The sequence below is a fragment of the Danaus plexippus genome, chromosome 17 (assembly GCF_018135715.1).
Source record: "Danaus plexippus chromosome 17, MEX_DaPlex, whole genome shotgun sequence".
NCBI lineage: Eukaryota > Metazoa > Arthropoda > Insecta > Lepidoptera > Nymphalidae > Danaus > Danaus plexippus.
In genome coordinates this window covers 7,874,131-7,896,424 of record NC_083548.1, presented here as the reverse complement: position 1 = coordinate 7,896,424, position 22,294 = coordinate 7,874,131, and the positions used below count along the sequence as shown (strand labels likewise).

Genomic DNA, 22,294 nt, shown 5'->3' with positions numbered 1-22,294 from the left:
ATGAGCCCCGATGGTTCCATGAGAAATGAGATACACTTTATTATGACAACCAAGAGACCAATATTCAACGATGTCTCAATGATTCACAGGGTGAGAACCGTCAGTGATCACCGAATTGTGAGAGACACATTGAATATGAGCGTTAAATTGGAACGGTCCGTTTAATGAAGTCCACGCTCCGACTTACTAGCGATCAGATAGATAAGGCCGAGATCTTTCAACTCGAGCTTTCAAATCACTTTGATCACCTAGAAGGTCACACATCGATGGAGGAGATCAACAACAGTAAAACTCAGAGACTCTCCAACTGCACTCTTTACCTTGTGGCTGAACGACGCTCGCTTAGAGTGTAGTCTCCCGGTGATGCTGAGTCACATAGCCAGCTTAATAGCCATATCTAAAAAAGTTAACTTTAATACTGCTCATATTAAAGATGCTATTGAGGGAAATAAAGGCTCCAGAGTGTTCGCAGGAGATGTGTCTAGTGGGCTAAGCCAAATGACAAAATTGAATCGGGGTGATGGTAGTGTAGTGTTTACAAAAGCGGAAGTCTTAAGGGTAATTTCTATGGATGGTGCTACGATTCGGTCGTAAAAACTGTTTCAAGTTTTGCTACAGACCCGAGAGCCAAACTGACCCGACACTTTTCCAAGAATACCCCGGACTTCAGCGTATCTGAGATTGAGATGGCCTTATAATAGTTAAAGAACAACAAGGCACTGGGTGAGGACGGAATTACTTCTGAATTTCAGAAAACGGGTACTTTAAAGTCTTTTAAAAGCTCTTCAATTCTGTCTTGTTATAATTCCATAAATAGTTACAAAATATATTTTAAGTGCTATATCCCTTAATTAAGACATAATATCTTTATTATGGGGTTTTCCAATAGGGACGCTTGAACTTTGACAGCTGATTGCGGCCATGTTGTTTAAGTGACAGCTGTCAAATGCAGTGTGTTATATTCATTCCGTCCTCCCAAACCACCATGGCAGGTTACAGTGTCGAGCAGCACGTGCAAATCATAAAATTGTTTTATGAAAATGGGTCTTCAGTTCGAGCAACGTTCCGCGCACTTCGCCCGTTTTACGGTCGCGATGGTCGTCCTGCCGAGTCGACTATCCGTCGATTGGTGGACAAATTCGAGTCAACCGGGTCAGTTAACAATCAGCCGGTTCCCGTGCGTCAACGTAACGCGAGATCTGCCGAGAATATCGCCGCTGTGCGCGACAGTGTCCTCGAAAACCCGCGGCAGTCAATTCCGCGTCGCGCACAGGAACTCGGCCTTTCGCAGACGACAACTTGGCGAATTTTGCGTTGTGACTTGAGCCTGCACCCGTACAAGATCCAGCTGACCCAAGAGCTCAAGGTTAATGACCATAGACAGCGCCGTGTGTTCGCTGACTGGGCATTAGAGCAGTTGGAAGTTGACGCCGATTTTGGCAAAAAAATCATCTTCAGCGACGAGGCGCATTTTTGGATGAATGGCTATGTCAACAAGCAAAATTGCCGTATTTGGGACGAAACCAATCCACACGAGGTTCACCAAGTGGCAATGCACCCGCAGAAAGTGACTGTTTGGTGCGGATTTTGGGCCGGAGGCGTGATTGGTCCGTATTTTTTCGAAAACGATAATGGTGTGGCCGTCACCGTTAATGGTGAGCGATACCGGTCGATGATAACCAACTTCTTTTGGCCTGAAATCGAGAATATGGATCTGGACAACATGTGGTTTCAACAGGACGGCGCTACGTGCCACACAGCACACGCTACGATGGAAGTTCTGCACGAGCAATTTCTGGACATGGTCATCTCGCGTGGAGGCGACGTGAACTGGCCACCGAGATCGTGCGATTTGACCCCGCTGGACTTTTTCTTGTGGGGTTTTCTTAAGTCGCAGGTCTATGCCAACAAGCCGCAAACCACCGATGCCCTCAAAGTCAACATACGCCACGCCATCGATCAAATACAGCCCGATTTGTGCGCCAGAGTCATCGAAAATTGGACCTTTCGTGTGCGCGCCACCAACCGAAGCCGTGGCGGTCATTTGAATGATGTCATATTCCATACATAATGGGGTCGATAGACCTTCCAAATAAAAATTTCGCAAATATCTTTCCTACATGTATTTTTTTTTGCATTTCAAAGATCAAGCGCCTTTAATGGAAAACCCTATAGTTTATACGGTTTCATTAGCAGAAGACAGGTAAATAATTAAGGTAAAGGTGGTTTTGTAGGCCATAGAACAGAGATATCACGTATATTTATGTCGTGTACACAGATTGCTGTAAAGTTTATGATAGGATTCCGTACTCTTTATAACAAAAAAAAAAGTTCATAAGTGCTTTGCTTCTATGGTTAACTTTCAATCTCAGGCGTAGATCTCAGGCCGTTGCCTTGAAGGATTTTACATTCACTTTTGTACCAATTACTTTTGGTGTTCTCCGGTTTCCTCACTTTCCTCCCTATTATTTGATGTTTTATTAATATCATTTTGCTTTTGTATACTACTGATAGTAAAATATTTTTAAAGTATATCTTGATAGTCGGTTGGTTTTAGAATTAACAGAATCAAAAAAAAAAAAAATCATTGAAATCTTATCGCATTCTGGGTTTCATATCTAGACAAAGAAACGACTTCAGAAATGTCAATTCATCTATTATTTTATACAACGCCTATGTTGTTTCATTTCTAGAAAATGTGAATATATTAATGAATTAGAGAAATAAAACATAACTTTTTTGACTTTGAGTATTCTTTCACTTGAGAGATGCAGAGAAGCAGAGATCAAACTTTTTAAAACCACCGTCCAATTCCTTTACAAAAGCCAGCATCATAAATATGAAATCATTGACACACATAAATCGTAGTTGTCTCTCGACTTTATTTCGGAGATTTATATTCATAATGTGAAACATTAAAATTTCTCGAAGTCGATTCTTTATATATAAATTTCTCAATTCATATTCACCACCAGATTCGTTGGGATGATATATTAGTTAAAGAATTTCTTACTGTCTTTCCACATATTAGTCAATTTCAAATTCAGAGCTAGCATTTTTGATTCAAGGTAAAGCAAAGATGATCGATAACACCATCATAACGGTTGCTATTTCGTAGTTAGGAGATTCCAGCATCGGTTCCAAACCTGAAAATGATTAAATATAAATAGAAATTATGATTTCCCATTAAAAATATAACTACATCGTAGAGATACACCATATCATTATTATTTTCTCAACTTTTGTTAATTATTATAATTCATAACTTAATAAATACTTACCGTATATTACATACTTGTCTTGAGTGAAATGGCGTCCAGGTCTCAAAAGAGAAAGAGTGAGGTAAGTCGCGCTATTTAGCATAGACACAGCCCAAGTAACTGTTGCTTACCTTTTTACAGTTTTCATGTTTTTCAAGAAATTCTTTCCAAAGCGGGTGCCTTTAACTATCAACTCATTACACCTACGGAATTCATCGATTAGATCCATCACTGTTGAACTGAAATTTTAAATTAGTAAAGAGGAATTTGTCTCATAAAAAACTCAAAATATATAGTTAGCCATTTTGTGATATTTCGGTTTGTATATGTGTGACTAAGTCACAGTATAAATCTTACAAACGATGAAATGAAATAAATGTAACAATATATTTGATAATACCTAATTGGTTTTAGATTTTTTTTAACTTACCTGTAATATTTCATGTAAAAGATTTTAGGTATACAAGTTAAACTGAACATTGAAAGTGAAAGTTCAACCATGGCTGCTATAAAGTCCCCAGTTTCTTTACTTTCACCATGAGGAACCAGACGGGCGAGATTACGTACGAGTATATATAACTAAGACCAGAGGAAATATTAATATATAAATTATCCAGAAAATTGCTAAAATGATGGTAAGAATTATTAAAATATTCCGAGATGTCATTTTTTGACTTCACTGGTTACGGTGTCTTATTACATATAGTATTATTATAATTCTAATCACTGTAGTTGATTAATCAGTTTGCATCACTGCTCAAACATTCATGACTACGACTTAATGGGATTGTATCGAACGTTGGTCTTTTAAAGCATTGCTTCTCAATTTATGTTCTCCTGGTAGGCAATGTTATGAAAAACGTGACGTTACGTAACACTCTGACCTAACTCAACACATCTTACCAGGAGAACATAAAACTATGTAGTTCATATATAAATAAGATTTGACATCCCATTGCATGCTTGTTTGTATTTTTTAATAAATATTGAACATTTTGTTGGAATTTAATTAATAAGAATGAAATAAAACTTAAAGGTGCATATAGAAAATTTAAAAGAAAATTATATTTTAAAAACTAAATTACAATTAATTGAATTATAACCTCGTCTAATGAATAATATTTTTTTGATATAGTAAAGATGATAATGCACGAAAGTTACATTTAATTTGTTTTCCTTGTCCTTTCATTTGCAATATATTCGTAGGTTTTTGAGAACGATTAACAAATAAGTACCTATTGTTTAAAATTAATCGTTTATAACTTTAAAATAGTCTCACATGCCATTCAAATGCTAAACTTTGATGAAAAATATTATACTTTTATGTGATATTAGATATTGTTATTATTTTTAAAAATAAAAACGAATAAAATAAATTCTAAATAGCTTTTAGGCAGTAGGATAGGCAAGTCAATATTTTTCTTTTGGTGGTCCAAAAGAAAAAAACAATGTTAATAACTTACTACAAACCATAATCTTTACTTAGTGCATGTACACATGTCGTACTAGAAGCTTATGCTTTGAAATCACATGTTTCTTTTTTTACACTAGAATGAGGATTCCTAAAGTTGGTAACTGTTCTTTAAACTACCGCAGTTACTATATACCTCATATTGTATGAAGTTATTGAGGTCCTGAATATAATATATGTATGTACGTCTTGCTTGATAGTTTTTTAATTAATGACCTCTGGATGATTTTTATTTACGAAAAAATAGCCTTTACATACTTTTAACAACATAAAGCCGTTGAGCTGATTAAAAAAAAATAGTTATTTTATAAACAAAAATTACGGCTGATTGGATAACAAAAAATATAAAAAAATATATTTTTCAAAAGAATTGCTGAACACCACCGCATAACATCTTACCAGGAGAAAATAAAGCCGAGCGGGTAATGATTCACTGGAGGATAAACGTGAAACTTTATTTTATTTTATTCAATATTCTGTTAGTTTTCGTAGCATCCCCGTAGCAGCCCGTAGCATACTTGTACTATATATTTATGGATACCTGATATTTAGTATTATGAAATAAACGACATGTTTTTTATTTTCCACACTTTTTTGAAAAGAAGGTTTCAAAATTATTAAATATAACTAGTTAATATATTTCATACGGACCCAGTTTCACCAAAAAAAGTAAAATAAATGATGTCTTGTTAAGGCCTATGATGGACTGTTAAATGAATCAAGGGTTCCCACCTCGCATCTTCACAAGGCATTAATATTAATTATTGCTTTAGAGGTCCGTCAAACGGCTGAGGGACTGTTAGTCTATTGTATCGTCAAAATTCAAACGTCAATTCGAATCCCTCATTTTTTGTAACCATAGTAATATGTCTAAATCTAAGAGAAGTCTTAAATTATAAGAGGAATCGTTTTTAATTGCACTAAAAAACGGTACTTTACCCGACAAAAAACAAAATAATAACTAGGTGTATAATTTCCAAATATTTATATATCTTGATATCTAAAAATCTATACCAACCTTATCGAACACCCAACGAAAGGCAAAAGAACTCAAAAGAAAGACAATTAAATTTCAGTAATAGATATAGTAGTAGTTTAAAAATATATATTCGCCAAAATGATAAACTTATACAGGAATAGCAAGAAACAAGTCTCCTCATCTACCTCTTGCAAAATTTCTATACATCTATCAAATATAACAATAGTTACCGAATACTAACTACATGGAGCAAATTGTTTCATACAGTGACAATTTTCTTAAGAAAAGAAGGCCTTAAGAAAAGAAGTAAAGGAGGCCTAAATAGAAAATTTAAATGATGGAATTATCCTTAAATAAGTTATGAAATCCTAGAAGATTTTTTGTTTCAAATAATGCTCTACTTTCTACTACTTTATGATGAATAGACAACCAGTAATAAAAAACATAAAATTTATAATTATTTTATTTTTACTGTACTTTCACTAGCATATAGTAGATGTAACTTATTTTATTTCTCTTTTATAATACTCAACTATTTTTATTTATATAATGTACTAGGTACCAGCCCCGGCTTCGCACAGGCTCTTTACAAAAAATGTAATATAACCTATTTAGTTTTGAGAATTATTAATTTTATATTACGATAACTTTCAATTGGTACGCTCGATTAAAATTATTTGAAAAGTAACTTATAGATACTGATGTAGGATTTAAAACGAAGTAATTTATTTTGATAAGACTTAATAACGTATTTACGTAAATAGCTTGCCAATAAATGCTTTTTGGTTTTTAAAAGTTGTAAAATGGAGATATGCCACCGCGGATTTTTCTGTAGACCTATACACAATTACACTACATATTATTTTGTTATATCTCTAAGAATTTAGGCAGCGTTTTCGTTAAAAGCTCCCAGACGGCTCATGTTTTATCGACATCTTCAACAAATATCGTTAATGTACACACAAGTAAATACAAAAACTTAACAACTTATATACTAAAATTTTCCTGGAAATTTGACGCTATCACGTGGTGATAACTGTTTGATAATGAGTGTAGTAGTTTTTCCGTTTATCACGACCAGACAGACAGATGCGGCAAGGGACTTTGTTTTATAATATGTATTGATGCATATTGATTGATGATGAAAAGGTTACTAATTTGCTCAAACAAAATCATTAACACATCTATAGAATTCATTAAGTAAACACCCAAACTAAATTCATATTCTTTCGAAATGAATAACATTTTATTAAAATTAATAGAGTAGTGAGGATGACGCAAGTAACTCCATAAGCTCTGGCATCCTGGGCTGTCGACAGATTGACTCCTCCTCTAGGGCGGTGCTGAATAAGAGTGAAAGTGCAGCCTATTTTGAATCAACAGGTGGTTGGTGTACAGGTGTGAGTTAAAATTATGCTCCTCCTCAGTTATGATATCCGGATAACTATGATTCTGAATTGTTACACAATCGTTGGATTTTCAAACACGGTTTTCGGTCCATAAATTAATTCGTCGACAGTGTTGTAGAAATCCAGTGTGTCCGTCCCTACTGCCTAATATTGGCCTACCACAATGCACATGGGTGGAGCTTTAAGCTCTGGCTAGTTGGTTGGTAAAATAGATATTCTCTATAAAAAAAATTCTTAGGCTCGACATAACTTCTCTAGAGCAGGCGACAACGTTATTTATTATTTGAGATATTTAGGCTAAAGTGGTAATAAAAACCGGTCACCAGTACTCAGTGGCATCTCTCGGCTATGGAAGTATTCATTTTTTTTAACAAATACTTGTAAATTTTCTTGAAAAGAAGGGCTTATGTTTTACTGAACCTTTTTTTTTAAGAAAAAGCCTCAAAAAAGTTGAAAAATTTAGCAAAACTCAATGTAGGTTGCCAAACTTCCTATTTAAAATTGGAAAGCCCTGATTTAGAAACAGATCTCACCTTTAGAGCCCAGCTGTGGTTAAGTTACTGCATCTTGAATATGGGCTAGCTTTTCCTGGAAAGTACCACCCTCATACAGAAGTAGCATTTAATGTTTGCGTTTAGTTCACCGATTGAGAGAGTCGATTGCCCATGCCCTTTTCCCACACTTTCCTCTCAATTTTTCACAATCAAGGTCGGCAACGCATCCGCAACATCTTTTATATTGCAGATGTCCATGGGCGACGGTTACTTCCAACAAGTAGGCCGTCTGCCCGCTTGCCACATTTGATATTTAAAAAAAATACTGACAGAGTAAAACAAGAAACAAGACGGGCCAACACTTTCAGAGAAGAGGCTAACAAATTTTGTACAGTAAGACATGCGGGGGGAAAAATTTTGTAGAGACTTCGGATCATGAGCTTGTGTCGAAAATAACCTACATCGACTTTGCAAAAACTCTCGAAACGAAATAAAACGACCAGGAATCTTATGTACTAAGCCTCCGAGCCTTTGACTTACTTCAGATAAGAAAACAATTGAGAAGATCCGTGAGTAAAAAATATTTGTTCAGCCACTTGGAAGAAGCCACGTCAAAAAGTTGACTACCCGAAATGTTAGTCGCCTCTAAGCCAGAGATTCTCTGGAAAGTTTGGAATTATTACAGCAAGAAACCTCTAAACCATAACTGTAAAGCCACCTTCGCACACATCGTCTCAGAAGATTTGACCGAAAAACACCTCGATGGAATCGAAGTGAATCTCAATAGCTTAAGAATGGAAAAGGCAGCCCTAGGCAAAGACGGTATCGTATCATAAATGAGCTTTGAAGTTAGAAGAAACTTTCGTTCTAAACAAGCTCTGGGTATTTATGAAAAAGAAAGATTGCAACAAAATTATAAGCCTTATTTCAAATTTATTTCGACTAACATAAAATTGGAATTCATCATGCTATTTTAACCACGTTATTTTATATTTATAGGTAATTTTTGTTTCCCCGAGGGTACTCAGGAAGCAATACATGCACACACAATCACATACACATATATATACATATATTGCTTAAAATGAGGCCACAACCTATGATATGAAAAAAAAAAAAAATTCAAAACTGGTTCTATCTTGCTTATACCCAAAATCGCTAACAAATAAATAAATAATATTTTTTCCGAAAACCTAATTAATTTTATAACAAGCACACACACATACACACACCTAAAAACTGCCATCATTCAAACACAATTTGAATATAAGGAACATGAATAATTTCACTTTCACACACTAACAGACGGTACCAGCTCGGTTTTATGTTCTCCTGGTAAGATGTTATGAGTAAGTGTTACGCAACCAATTCAACAAAACTTACCTTGGATTTGTTTATTTCATTTCTGTTTTAAACTCATTAGAAGAGATGTTCTGAAATATAACACCGACAATTATCTTGACGGCAATTAAAATAATTATTTAAATATATTGACGAGGAAAACCTGAGGATAAAAAAAATAAAAAAATTAAATATAATTAAAATAAATTAAAATTATAGGTGATAGAAAAGCCTTACCGTGGTCAAAGAACTGCAGCTCTAACAAGGTCTGGCTTGACCGGGGAAGTAAAACCCTATTGCAGAAGATCGGCCTGAAGTAGTCTCATAAATGGCTACGTTTCGTTTTTCCCTTTCCTAGCCTTTCCTCTCCGTCTTCCCCAATTAAGGGTGGCAACACGTCGGTAATACTATGTTGCAGATGTCCATGGGCGACGGTACGACCTTCATCAGGTAGACCGTCTGCTCGTTTACCCCCTTTGTCATAAAAAAATAGGGCACTAGCACGAAGCAAACTCACTGAGCACAAATATTAAACTTAAATTTCAAAACATATTTTAAGGAACCCCAAGCATTAAAATTAATTAATTAAATATTTAAATTAAGCAATTAAGAATATGTAGACTAAAGTTTACTCCTGAATTTTATCTACTTTGTGATTTAATTTTTATCTATGTTTCTTTTCTTGAGAAACTTATTAATCTCTGTCAATTAAAAAAAGCCTACAGTATTACTCTTTTACTAAACGGAGTACCAGTAAGAATGGAAGTGGACTCTGGAGCTGCTTATTCCATAGTAAATCAACAGACTTGGGAAAAGTTGAATGATAGTAGTGTTTTAAGTGTATTACCGAATAAGTTGTGTACGTGGAACAATTCACCAGTGCAAGTATTAGGACAAACTTTAGTGCAAGTTAAATATAAGAACACTAAGTTTGCTTTGAATATTGTGGTAGGTCGAGGAGTAGGTTCAAATTTGATTGGACGGAATTGGTTTAGACAACTCGGTATTACATTAAATATTAATATAATTGACCTTGATATGACAGGTGTAGATAAGGTAATCAGTAAATACCTAAATGTCTTCAAAGAAGGGCTCGGTACCTACCGAGGTAACCCTGTTGATATACAGGTCAAACCAAATTGTTATCCTAGATTTTTGAAAGCTAGACCTGTACCGTATGCGTTAAAAGAGAGAATTGAAAACGAAATTGATCGTTTGGTAGAAAAGGGGGTATTGCGACCCGTATCTTTTTCAGATTGGGCCACACCCGTGGTACCTATTGTGAAGAAAAATGGGGATATACGTTTATGCGGAGATTACCGTAGTACCGTCAACCAGGCGACTGAGTCGGATACATACCCAATGCCTACAGAAAGTGAGGTGTTCGCGACAATTGCAGGTGGCTGTTATTACACAACTCTCGATTTAGAGAGAGCTTATACACAAGTTGTTGTTTCAGATTCTACATCAAAATTTTTAACTTTAAATACTTGCAAAGGACTGTACTCCGTACATAGGTTAGCGTTTGGTGTGAAGGCAAGTCCCGGAATTTTTCAGAGGTTAATGACAGCATTGTTGGCAGGAATAAAAGGAGTGGCAATATTGATTGATGATATCATTATAAGTGGCTATACATTAGAGGAGATGACTGAACTGAAGTTTTACATCGCATTGAAAAATCAGGTGTACGACTCAATAAGGATAAATGTAAGTTTGCAAAAAAACGAGTAGAATTTCTAGGTTTCATTATTGATGCCGATGGGATTCACCCAGCTCCAAGTAAGGTTGAATCTATTATGAATACTTCGGAACCTAAAAATGTACAACAATTGCAAGCATTTTTAGGGTTATATAACTTTTACGAGAGGTTCATACCTCACAAGGCTACTATCCTTGAGCCTTTACATAGATTGCTCGAAAAGACTAAAGTATGGCAATGGAATGAACGGGAACAAAACAGTTTTAATATTGCCAAACGTCTCCTATCGTCAGAATCGACTCTCGTTCATTATGATCTCAATAAACAGTTGATTCTTACATGTGACAGTTCAGAATACGGAGTTGGTGCTGTTCTTTCACACATTATGAAAGACGGAGCAGAGCGTCCAGTGGCGATGGGTTCGAGGACTTTACATGTGCATAAGAGACGTTATTCTCAATTAGACAAGGAGGCCACTGCAATCAGTTTTGGAATAAATAAGTTTCATAATTATTTAATTGGCCGTTCGATTACTATTGTGACAGACCATAAACCATTAGTCAGTATTTTTGATCCTAAAAAACCTATGCCTACAGTTTTGTCTCGTAGGTTGACAAGAATTGCATTAATTTTGTCATCTTATAGTTACAACATTGTCTATAAGCCAGGAAAAGAAATTGTTAATGCTGACGGATTAAGTCGTTGGCCACAACCAGTGCAGGAAGAACCAGAACAGCAACTGTATGATGTGTTGCTGATGGCAGAAACACCCTTAGAATTTCCTGTTGACGTAGATCTTATAGCTACAGCCACCAAGAAAGACCGTGTATTGTCTCGTGTTCGTCATTATATACTTGTCGGTTGGCCTTCTAAAGTTGATGATAAAGACTTACACTCGTATTGGTTACATCGTTCAGAACTATCATTGCACGAGGATTGTGTTTTACTTGGCTGTCGTGTAGTAATTCCGCCAGAACTTCGTGAGCCTATTTTAAGAGCCTTACACAGGGTACACAGTGGTATTGTGCAAACGAAAGTATTGGCAAGGAGTTATGTTTGGTGGCCACAATTGAATACCGACATAGAGAGTTTAGTATCACGATGCGATAAATGTTTAGAGAACCGACACATGCCACCTAAAGTTAGTTGTGAATGGGTGACACCAACGAAACCTTGGTCTCGGATTCATGTAGATTTTGCGGGGCCGTTTCAAAACAGAATATTTTTAATTATAGTAGATGCTTATTCGCCTTGGCCGGAGGTTTTTATAGTAAACAATATGAATTCAAGTACATTCATTCGCCATCTTCGAAATGTTTTCGCCACTCATGGTTTGTGTGAAATGTTAGTATCGGATAATGGAACCTCATTTGTCTCTTCAGAAATGAAGAATTTTCTGATATCAAATAAAATTAGACATGTTACTATAGCCCCATACCATCCCGCCACTAATGGTTTAGCTGAAAGAATGGTGCAGACTGTAAAAGATAAATTGCGGAAGATGGAAGGTATCTGTTGGGATGTTAAAATTCCTAACATGCTTTTGGGTCTGAGAGTAACGCCTTGCACTGCGACTAATAAACGTCCAAGTGAATTATTAATGAACAGACGATTACATACTTTATTGGATACTATACACCCAGACAACCGTCAGCAGCAAAAAAGGAGGGAACAAATTAGTAATAACTCTTAAAAGTATCGCCGAAAAATAAATATACAAAAAGAAATAATGTATCGTAATTATAATAATGGTTCACGGTGGTTACCCGGCACAATCCTAAATAGAAAAGGAGCATCCAATTTTGAAGTAAAGACACAGAATGGTACTATCGTGAATAGGCATATTGATCAAATTATTCAAAAAAAACAGTCTGATGTAATGTTGACAAATGAGGGAGAACAGGAAGAAAAGGAAGAGAGAAGAGAGAAAAGTGGAGTTGACGAAGTGGAACATAGCGCTTGTGATGAATTGACTCACAAAGCACCGCGAAAAGGAAAGAACAGTGATAGTTCTGAGGATATAGTCCTAGTGCCAGATGAGGATCAGTGGGCGGTGATGTTAGGGATTCCACTTCAAAGCGAAGTAACTTATAGCGGAGGAAAAGTTAAAACAAAGATAAATAATAATCATTCAAAGACACCATATGATCGACCACAGGTTTTTACCAATTATTTAAATTAAGTTCATTACTGTGCTATTCAGTGTCTTTACAGTGTTTCATTATAGTGTCTGTATTTTTAGTTTCTTATAATGAGACTATTTATCATACTCACTTAAATGATATAAGTAGTTAAATGTTTACTTTAATTAGTTCTTAGATTTGATATATGTGATTGATATTTTGTACTTTATATATAAACTTAGGGGGAAGGTATGTTATGTATTAGTTATACTTGCTCGGTATTGTTAAAATAATAATATGATGTCAAGTGTAATGTAGGTAGATTAGTTTATTTGTATTGGTCTCTGTCAGTCAGTTTGCTACTTAGCACAATACATACATGACGAATTTAATATAGTTTCATTGAATACTACAGACAGACAATTAAATTTTTGAAGGTTCGTTAGTAAATGCCTCGTTTAGATTTAACAAACAGAGCTAGGTTAAACTGGGTCTAAATCTTTATTGAACTAAAAAAATTTATTAAACTGGTATTTCCCTAATAAGAATGCCTTTAGTTTCACCTGATTGTAATTAGTAAATTGTGAATGATGGTATTATTTATTCACCTTCATCATTATCATCATCATTAGCGTACGGAGCCCACTGCTGAGCAAAGGCCTCTTCTCACATGGAAAAGGTTAGAGCATTAATCACCACGCTTGCTCAAGGCGAATGGGCGATTTCAAACTTATAATTTGAAATGATTAGTCCAAATTTTCTCACGATATGTTCCTTCACCGTCTGTCAGTGGTATCTAAATACTCTTAGAAAGTACATACGACTCGGAAAAGCTCACATTGGTACTTGCCAGGTTTCGAACCCGCGCCCTCACGTATGAGAGGTGGGCCTTGAACCTCCAGGTATCCATGACTATATATATTTTTTAAAATATGCTTCCAACGTTATATTTCTCAAAGAAACACTTACGGATAAGAATTTCTAAATTTATATAAAACAGCCCAGCAAGTTCACTCTCCCACTCAATCATTAAAGAAACTTTGTAGATCGACAGGTCTCTCTCTAAATACAAAGTGGAAGAACATTTTTAGCGGACTCTATAATAAATGTATACGTGTTTAGACTCTTAGACGTTTAGATATTTTTTTTATAACAGGTTTGTCTTAAATCAATATGAATAACATTTATAATATAAGTAGTGGTGGCCTGGAGGTTAAAAAGGCCCGCCTCTAATACGTGAAGGCGCGGGTTCAAAACCTGGCAAGTACCAATGTGATCTTTTCCGAATCATATGTACTTTCTAAGAGTATTTAGACACCACTGACGGACGGTGAAGGAAAACATCGTGAGGAAACCTGGTCTTATAATTTCAAATTATAAGATTGAAATCGCCAACCCGTCTTGAGCAAGCGTGGTGATTAATGCTCTAACCTTCTCCGTGAGAGAAGAGGCCTTTGCTGAGCAGTGGGCTCCTATAGGCTGATGATGATGATGAACATTTGTATTTGTTATCGCGTTAAAAAAAGTCTGTGTACAATTAAATAACTTAATTCATTTGGTTTTCATATTTTTTAATTTTCAAACTAAATCCCATTTGAATAATAATATTGCACTTTCAGTTCCGACAATTAATATTATCTGAAATATCTAAAGCAATTATCCCAGTAAACCTTCCCTAAAAATAATCTAACGGCTGGCTAGCTTAGAAAGTGAAGCTCCAAAAGTTATTTAAATATATTTTAAATAATAGCTGAAAACGAAGCGCCGCCGCAACTCATAACATCTTACCGGGAGAACATAAAACCGAACGGTTGATATTGTGCTAGGCTACGATAGTGGAACTATTTATTTATACATCCAACTTGTGCTTTTATGTACATACTAGGAATCAGCCCCGACTTCGCATTTAATTTTGAGAATTATTAAACTTATATTATGATAACTTTCAAATGGTACGCCCGATTTAAATGATTTAAAAAGTAATTTACAGATACTGATGTATGCTTAAAAACAAAGTAATTTAATTTGATAAGGTATAATACCGTATTTATGTAAATGGCTTTACTTACAATAAACGCTTTAGGAATGCCAATTTTGAAAAGTTGTAAGTATTCCTTAAGGTATAGACATATGCCACTGTGGACTTTTTTGTAGATCTATGTTTATAAGATTCACAATTCCACCATATATTATTTTGTTTTTCAAAGACTTTAAGCAGCGTTTTCGTTAAAAGCTCTTAGACGGCTCATGTTTTCCCGACATTTTCAACAAATATCGTTATGGTACATAAAAGTAAATACAAAAACTTAACAAATTATATACTAAAACCTTCTTCGAAAATCATGCTATTGAGTGGTGTTAACTGTTTGATAATCAGTGCAGTAGTTTTTCCGTTTATCGCGAACAGACAGACAGACAGACGCAGCGAGGGTCTTTGTTTTATAATATGTATTGATATTGATGATATGGGTGGCCGTTATAGGTTCATGTGCTCTTGAGGGCAACGTCAAAGATATACATTGCCTATATGATTATCACCTTTATACGCAATTTTTGCAATGAGCACTATCTCAGATCTCTGAACAAAAAAATAAATACTTGCTGTTACAATTACTTTAGAGTAGGCAGGATTACGGGAAAACGCAATAACAATTCTGTCAATATAACTTGTATTTTGTATTCTCTGAGCTTTTGTCGTTTCTGTCGTTAAAGTAAACATCTTCTGCTTTATGAAAGCCTGGTATTGCATATTAAGAAATAAACGTGACCTTACCTTGTTGTTATATCTATCTATCCATCTATATCTGTTTATCATGTACAACTCCTCTATCTGGCCAGTTTTTTGTTGTTTTTGTATTTTCCAAATGGTGCTATATGACGTACAGTTTATTATTGATTTTACGGCACGGATTTTTATTTAACGGGAAATCGATTTTTGAAGAAAATATCGTCAATCGAGCTTGACTAGCTAGTCTTCAAATCACCGGCTCGGCTCAGCTTAATGATCTCCTGGTAGGATGTTATGATCTGTGGCGGCGCTATCTACATGAGTAATAAAAATAAATATTTTACATATGTAAAAAAAACCTTTGAAAAAAAGAGTTGTAAGAGAATAACAAGCTTTCTTTAATTAAATAATGCAGAAGAATATCAATTAAATTAATCTATTTATCACAAAACCCCTTCAACCAAATAATCTTTGAGGTTATCAAATTTCTGATATTGAAATCATTATCTGAAAAACTGATCTTAAAAATATAAATTCATACATCTAAAGTAGTTACACCTTAGTAACCTCACCTTAGTATTTTTTAGCTAACTAACATATGTTTACATCTAAATACACATAATTAAAGACTGTTCCTACAACACTACTTTTTAAAATATCTTTATTCAGTAAATTCTTCAAATTTAGTATTTATAAAGATAATTCTGTACTTTCTCTTTTATTTTACCATTACTTTTTTAACTTTAACTATATTTCTCAATAGATCTCGAAAATATTAGTATATTATATTATTTTTTGTAGAATATTTTGTCAATTGAAAAATTTTCTCTAACTATACTACGTTAAGGATACGACTTATTCAGTACTTTTTGATTGCAATAATTTTGATTTGCACAAAGTGTTTGAATATTGTTTTTAATACAAACAAGGTTTAAATAATTCTTTAACAAAAATTATTTTAAAGAATATTAGTCATTTTTTTTTGTTATAACCTTAAATAAATAAATTTAAAACTATTTTTCACCCATAGAAAACTTTACATTGCATTTGGATTGTCATCAATTAACATTTCTCATTAGAAAACAATATAATGTAGCACACATGAATAAGCATAGAAGCTAACACGGAAACCAACTCACACTATAAATAACTTTGTATAAGTACGACGTACCCTATAACGCAACATACTCAATATATTTTACACGTCACACAAACAACACCGGGTTGTAGGAAGCCTTTGATTTATGATGTCCTAGTACTTGTGCCTAAGTTGTTGCGCCATCATGGTCGTCCTCTCTGGATGTAAAAATATGTCAAACGTTCTTTTCTTGTCTTTCTTTATTTAGTGTATCTTGGATGGCCATTTAAATGAATAACTAACCGAGGTTAGTTATTCATTTAAATGGAATTATTTGAAGAAGTAGTGCATACGTACTTTGCACGTTAAGCTGACGTTTAACCATAGTAGCAGCAAAAGCAATTTTTTCATAAAAGCTGTTTTTAGAACTCAAAAAATGATCATTTCCTTATTATTTTGCTTCTTTGCTCGGAATTTTCATCATTTAATAAATGATAGGTCTAATTTATTATTCCTCATTTTAGTCTTGACCCTGCTGATTTTTGATGTAATAAACTTAGTTACTTTATGGTTCTCTATTCTAAAGTATTAACAAGAATTTTTTTGCTTCTAAAGTACCCGCTTCTCTTTGTATACTATATAAAAAAGTATTATCTCATTGATGATACTCGTGATGTCTGATCTGTTGTTATTATTATACTAGAAAGCAACAAACCACTAACACTATAACGATGAGGACAATGGCGTTTGAACCCGTTGACATCACTTTTAAAAGTACGTCGAAGTAATTAGAGGTTAACAAGATCTTTCTTGTAAAAAAAACTAACTAAATTTTATTTAGATATTTTAATATTTAATTCAAAATACATTTTTATAAATTTAATAAATTTTGAATTAAATAAATTGAATTAAATATTTCTAACCATACCTTAAACTTCTTAAACGTATATTTTAATTAAAACCTAATTTCATTGGTTATGAGAAAACAATTATACATTTTACTTCTTTGATATATTTAATTTTCCATATCCAACATTTTTAACAATAAAACATCAAATCAATACCTTTACAGTTTTATGTTCTTCTGGTAAGATGTTTTGAGTACGTACCAGTCACGTTATTCATAACATTGTTTACCAGGAGAACATAAGAAGTGAGCTGGAAGATTAATGTATAAGGCCGAAGCGGGTATAAAGGAATCTGACTTTCGTTTGACTTTCGTTAAAGTAGAAAATGACTTTCGCTTAACAAATAGATAGACAACAGTGGCGATACAGTAATTTTTTTTTAAATTAAATTAAATATTGAATGTATTTAGTTTAAAAATTTATGAGATTAAAAAATATACAAAAATGATCTAGCAAAACTTAAATAAGACTTGTATATATTCAATTACATATGAAACTTCGATTGCATGAAGTACGATGGATGGCTACCAAACGAAGCCAGCGCATAACATAAAGTGATTCATTAAGACGAAGCAGTATACTTTATATCTAGTATAATGCCTAACTTTTTCCACTTATCTATAAGTATACCAGGTATATACCTATGGATAAGTGCAAATTTTAAAATGAGACAAACTCCGTACATAATTGAGAATGCTTCCTGTATGGGTCTTTTATTCAAAATTGAAATACTTTTATTTTGAAAACAGCAAACTACAATAGGAAAACCGCAGTTTCAAAATAACTACTACCTCAAGTTGAAGCATAAATGATGTCATTTAAATAAAAGAGTTTTCAAAAGATGAAGTAAGTTATTCTAGACGATAGACAAAGATGAGGAATAAATTACATAATAAATAAACATACATATATGTACTTAAGTGTGTTAAGAAAATTATTATGGCAAAAATATTTTACTTTTGATTTTTCCCACAGGTGCCCACACATCTATAAAGTAATTACCACAAACACACAACTAAACACGAGGTGAATATTATAAATATGCAGTTTCACTTCCATTTCCTGGAGCAACGTCACCCTCTCGGTTTTATGTTCTCCTGGTAAGATGGTATGAGATATGTCGGTGTCGCCATCAGCAGAAATGGATAAAACGATGCTGCATTGGGTATTTAAAAAAAATTAAAATCAAATAAACTAACTAAATTGTAACTTAAAAATTACTTATTGTTTTTATAAATATTAAATATTCACATGTATCGACGTATCGATTTTAATATCCCCCCTATCACTATTAGTAGGACTGTTCGAAAAATCTGAAACGAATGTAAGGTATGTTAAAAAAAAGATATGTATGATAAGTACCTGTATAATCTATATCTGGAATCTGCCTAATTCATAAGCTGGGATTGCTTCATTCCAAAATAAAAATGCAACATCAGCAAAGATGGCAAAAGGAGGCATTCCTGCCAGGAATGTCGACGCCTTCTTTGAGATTGGAAGTCGAGGGGCGTGACCGAAACCACTGTACCACGCAGACGCAAGATCTTTTCGCTCACTAGATCGCCCTAGTGTGTGTAGTGTACAACATGTGGAATATCTCTTTCACCCCTTAACGAAACATCACCTTTTCGGTTTCATGCTCTCCTGGTAAGATGTTATGGATAGTGGCGGCGTTACGCAGGCAAAAACGTTCGTCTCTGGCTATGAAACAATGAGAAGTACTTCTATTAGAAGTATTATTATTATTATAAATATTTTACTATGACTTGTTAATTTTATTTTTCTTTGTATCACATATTTATTATGTTATTTAATATATTAAATTTAAAAGTATTGTTGTAGTCTAATAAAACTTCACCTTTTTCTTTTTATTCCTTATTTGTACTGATGACATTTCGTAAGTACCAGGTATTCTTAAGGTAAATTACTATGCTACGATCTACTACGAAAACCAAGACAATCCTTAGATACACATAATATGTATATATTTTTACAGTGTGAGAACAAATATAAAATAATGAAATAAATCTAATTTCTATTTCCAAACATAACAAAACATTTGCCTTTTAAACAATGCTTGAATTCTTAAAATATTAGTTAATGACCTATATTAGTTTAATGTCCATAGGTTATTATTATAACAATGCTTCAACATATGCAAGTGTGTAACAGCTTGTGTGATATAATAATGTGTTTTGATATATATAAGAAGAAGTTTAGCTTTACTAATTGATCGTCAAAACGCGCATAAGATAAAGTTCCCTTAAACCTACACATGGGTCACAAGTCAAAGGTACTGTTGAAGCTTCTCTCCCTAGCATTCGATGGAACTGGCAACCGCACGGTGAATCCATAGAATGCTAAGAAGTTTCGTCTCTTATCGATATTATCCTAAATATCCCGATGGGTTGTCACATCACATGACAGATATACAAATAATAAGTTCTGTGGTAGATTTCGCCCGTTAAAAAAAAAACTAATTAATATTTTCATAATTAAATACTAACAAAAAATATTTTATTTAATACTCAAAAAAAGTATTACTCAATAATTATTATTAAACATACATTAAAAAAATACAGTTACAAAACATTCTAATGTATTTATCAATAATAGGTGTGATTAAAGCACTACATGAAATATAGAGAATTTTTTATTACAATAACATTGCACTCGCTACAACAGAATACGCGTATCAAATATAACTAACCTTTATTACCTTCGAAAATATTTATGTTAAACCTGCAAACCTGTGATTATTATTGTAACCAAATTGTGAGGGAATATTTCCAAAAAATTAAAATTCGATCAAAAGACCTTTTTTTACTAATTTGTCTTAACACGTAAAAGAAAGAAGTAAAGGACAAAACAGAAGGTGTGTGTGTGTACTTTGTTTGGTCACGTTTATATCAAGAAATGGGAAACCAGGACTTCATGAGGCTGAAGTAGTATACAGTCTGCTACCAGAACGTTATGAAAATTAATATATGATCTCACTGAATTTATGAATATGTGTCCTCTACAAAATTATGATGAAGTTGTTGTTGTTTGAGATGTAGTGTATATAGTAAGATTTTATGAAATTGATTACCTTATATCAATATTATTTTATCTTATAAGGATAGATTCAAACTCTATCTTTGACATTTCAAAGGACTCCTTACAGATTCACTATCACTTAGACTACCGAGGACAGAAAGAATAAAAAAGAGCAACTTGCATGTTGTCAGAGTTACGTATTTTTTTAATAACTACAAGAAACATTGTATTGGACTTTGACACTATCTTCCTCGTTACTGAAGTACTCCTTAAAGCTATGTTTCGAAATAAAGCATGTATAGATGATGTAAAGCATCCTCCTGTAAGAAAGGTAAATAACAGAAGCTACAGATATGTTTTAAAGTGTTTAAGTTTTTAAGCAAGTAGGAAAAACATAAGAATTTATATTTTGCAAGTGAGCAAGCCAGCCACCACAAGTTCAGACATGCATAAAATATAACCGTAACATAAGCACAAGTTGAATGTAATAAGTTTTAATGTCATCATTTATATAGATTTATGTTCTCCTGATGAGATGTTTTGACGAGCGAGATCATGGAAAAAATATGAAACCTTCGAAAGCTATCCAGAAATTTGCTGATAAATATTTTTTTAAATAAATGTAATGCGATGGTCAAATGCATTAATTTCGTGCAGCCTATTTGTTTCCTCTCTCCACTTCCAAGTATTTTGCAACTGGATAAAAATTATTATTGAATTTTCTGATTCATTCACAATATATGTTATAAAACTTGAAATTTTATTTTTATCCTACCTGTCCTGACGCTAATGCATTTATTAATAATACTTTAGTAAATTTGCACGTTTGTTTTAAATAAGAAAGTGGAAAAACAAAAACAAAACTATCGTAAAACGTCATAAAATATAATTAATTTGTCAATGCAGGAAATAAAAATTGCTACTGACAAAAGATATAAATATAAAAATCTCTTCTTTAACAAGTCGAAAAGGAAAAAAAAATTAAGCGTCGTTTGGTCACGTTTATTTCATGATATGGGAACCAGGAGATCATAACGCTGAAGTAGTTACACAATCTGCTACGAGATTTCTATGAAAAGTAAAAAAAGTATTATTGATCCAACTATAGTCATGCATGTATTCGAATACAGAAGTCACTTTCTTTATAATAATGTATCAGGAGAACAAATTGACAGATGATGGTTTGTATACAAAACTGGTACTATTGCTGTTATTAAGGGGAAAGAAAATCATCTCTTCTGTTTTCGGATGATTTGTTAGAGTAGAGAACCAATTATTTATTTTAAAAAATATGGAATTTACTTATTTTATTATTTAAATATTACTTCCGACTTCTTATTATTTTAAGAGGGTGTTTCTAACTTCAATAATTACATAAAACAAAATGTACTTTTTAGAAAGAAGTAGAAAAAACCTCTTAAAATCTGTTTGATCCATATAATATTTTTGTTTAAATAAATATTATAAAATATGTGTCTATAATGTATCTAATACTTTTACAACAGTTTTTCTTTTGACAGTTTACAAACTCGCTGATACACATTGTAAAACAAGAAATAAAAAACCACATGATTTTTAAACATAAGCTGCCAGAACTTTATGTTTAAATACAATAAAGTGTATTAACTGTGCGTTTTCCAGAAAAAAACACTAAGAGATAACTAAACTTTCATTAACCCTTTACAACCTGCACCGTCTGGATATCTAAATTATACCAATCTTCTTCTTCCTAGCGTTTATCCCGTCTCGTGACGGGGTCCCCTTT

The 22,294-nt window shown here is 33.4% G+C and overlaps 2 protein-coding genes and 1 pseudogene across 2 annotated transcripts; 2 read left to right on the top strand and 1 right to left on the bottom strand.

Moving 5' to 3' along the window:
* Positions 1 to 2,757: 2,757 nt before the first annotated feature.
* Positions 2,758 to 3,363, bottom strand: LOC133319309 (uncharacterized; annotated as a pseudogene).
* Positions 3,364 to 9,676: 6,313 nt separating this feature from the next.
* LOC133319308 (uncharacterized protein K02A2.6-like) lies at positions 9,677 to 10,685 on the top strand. The gene has a single exon (XM_061523268.1). It carries the CDS (start codon positions 9,714 to 9,716, stop codon positions 10,683 to 10,685), a length of 972 nt encoding a protein of 323 aa, XP_061379252.1. The 5' UTR covers positions 9,677 to 9,713.
* Positions 10,686 to 11,235: 550 nt separating this feature from the next.
* On the top strand, positions 11,236 to 13,168 carry LOC116771943 (uncharacterized protein K02A2.6-like). Its single transcript, XM_032663952.2, has one exon. It carries the CDS (start codon positions 11,240 to 11,242, stop codon positions 12,344 to 12,346), a length of 1,107 nt encoding a protein of 368 aa, XP_032519843.2. The 5' UTR covers positions 11,236 to 11,239; the 3' UTR covers positions 12,347 to 13,168.
* Positions 13,169 to 22,294: the final 9,126 nt, after the last annotated feature.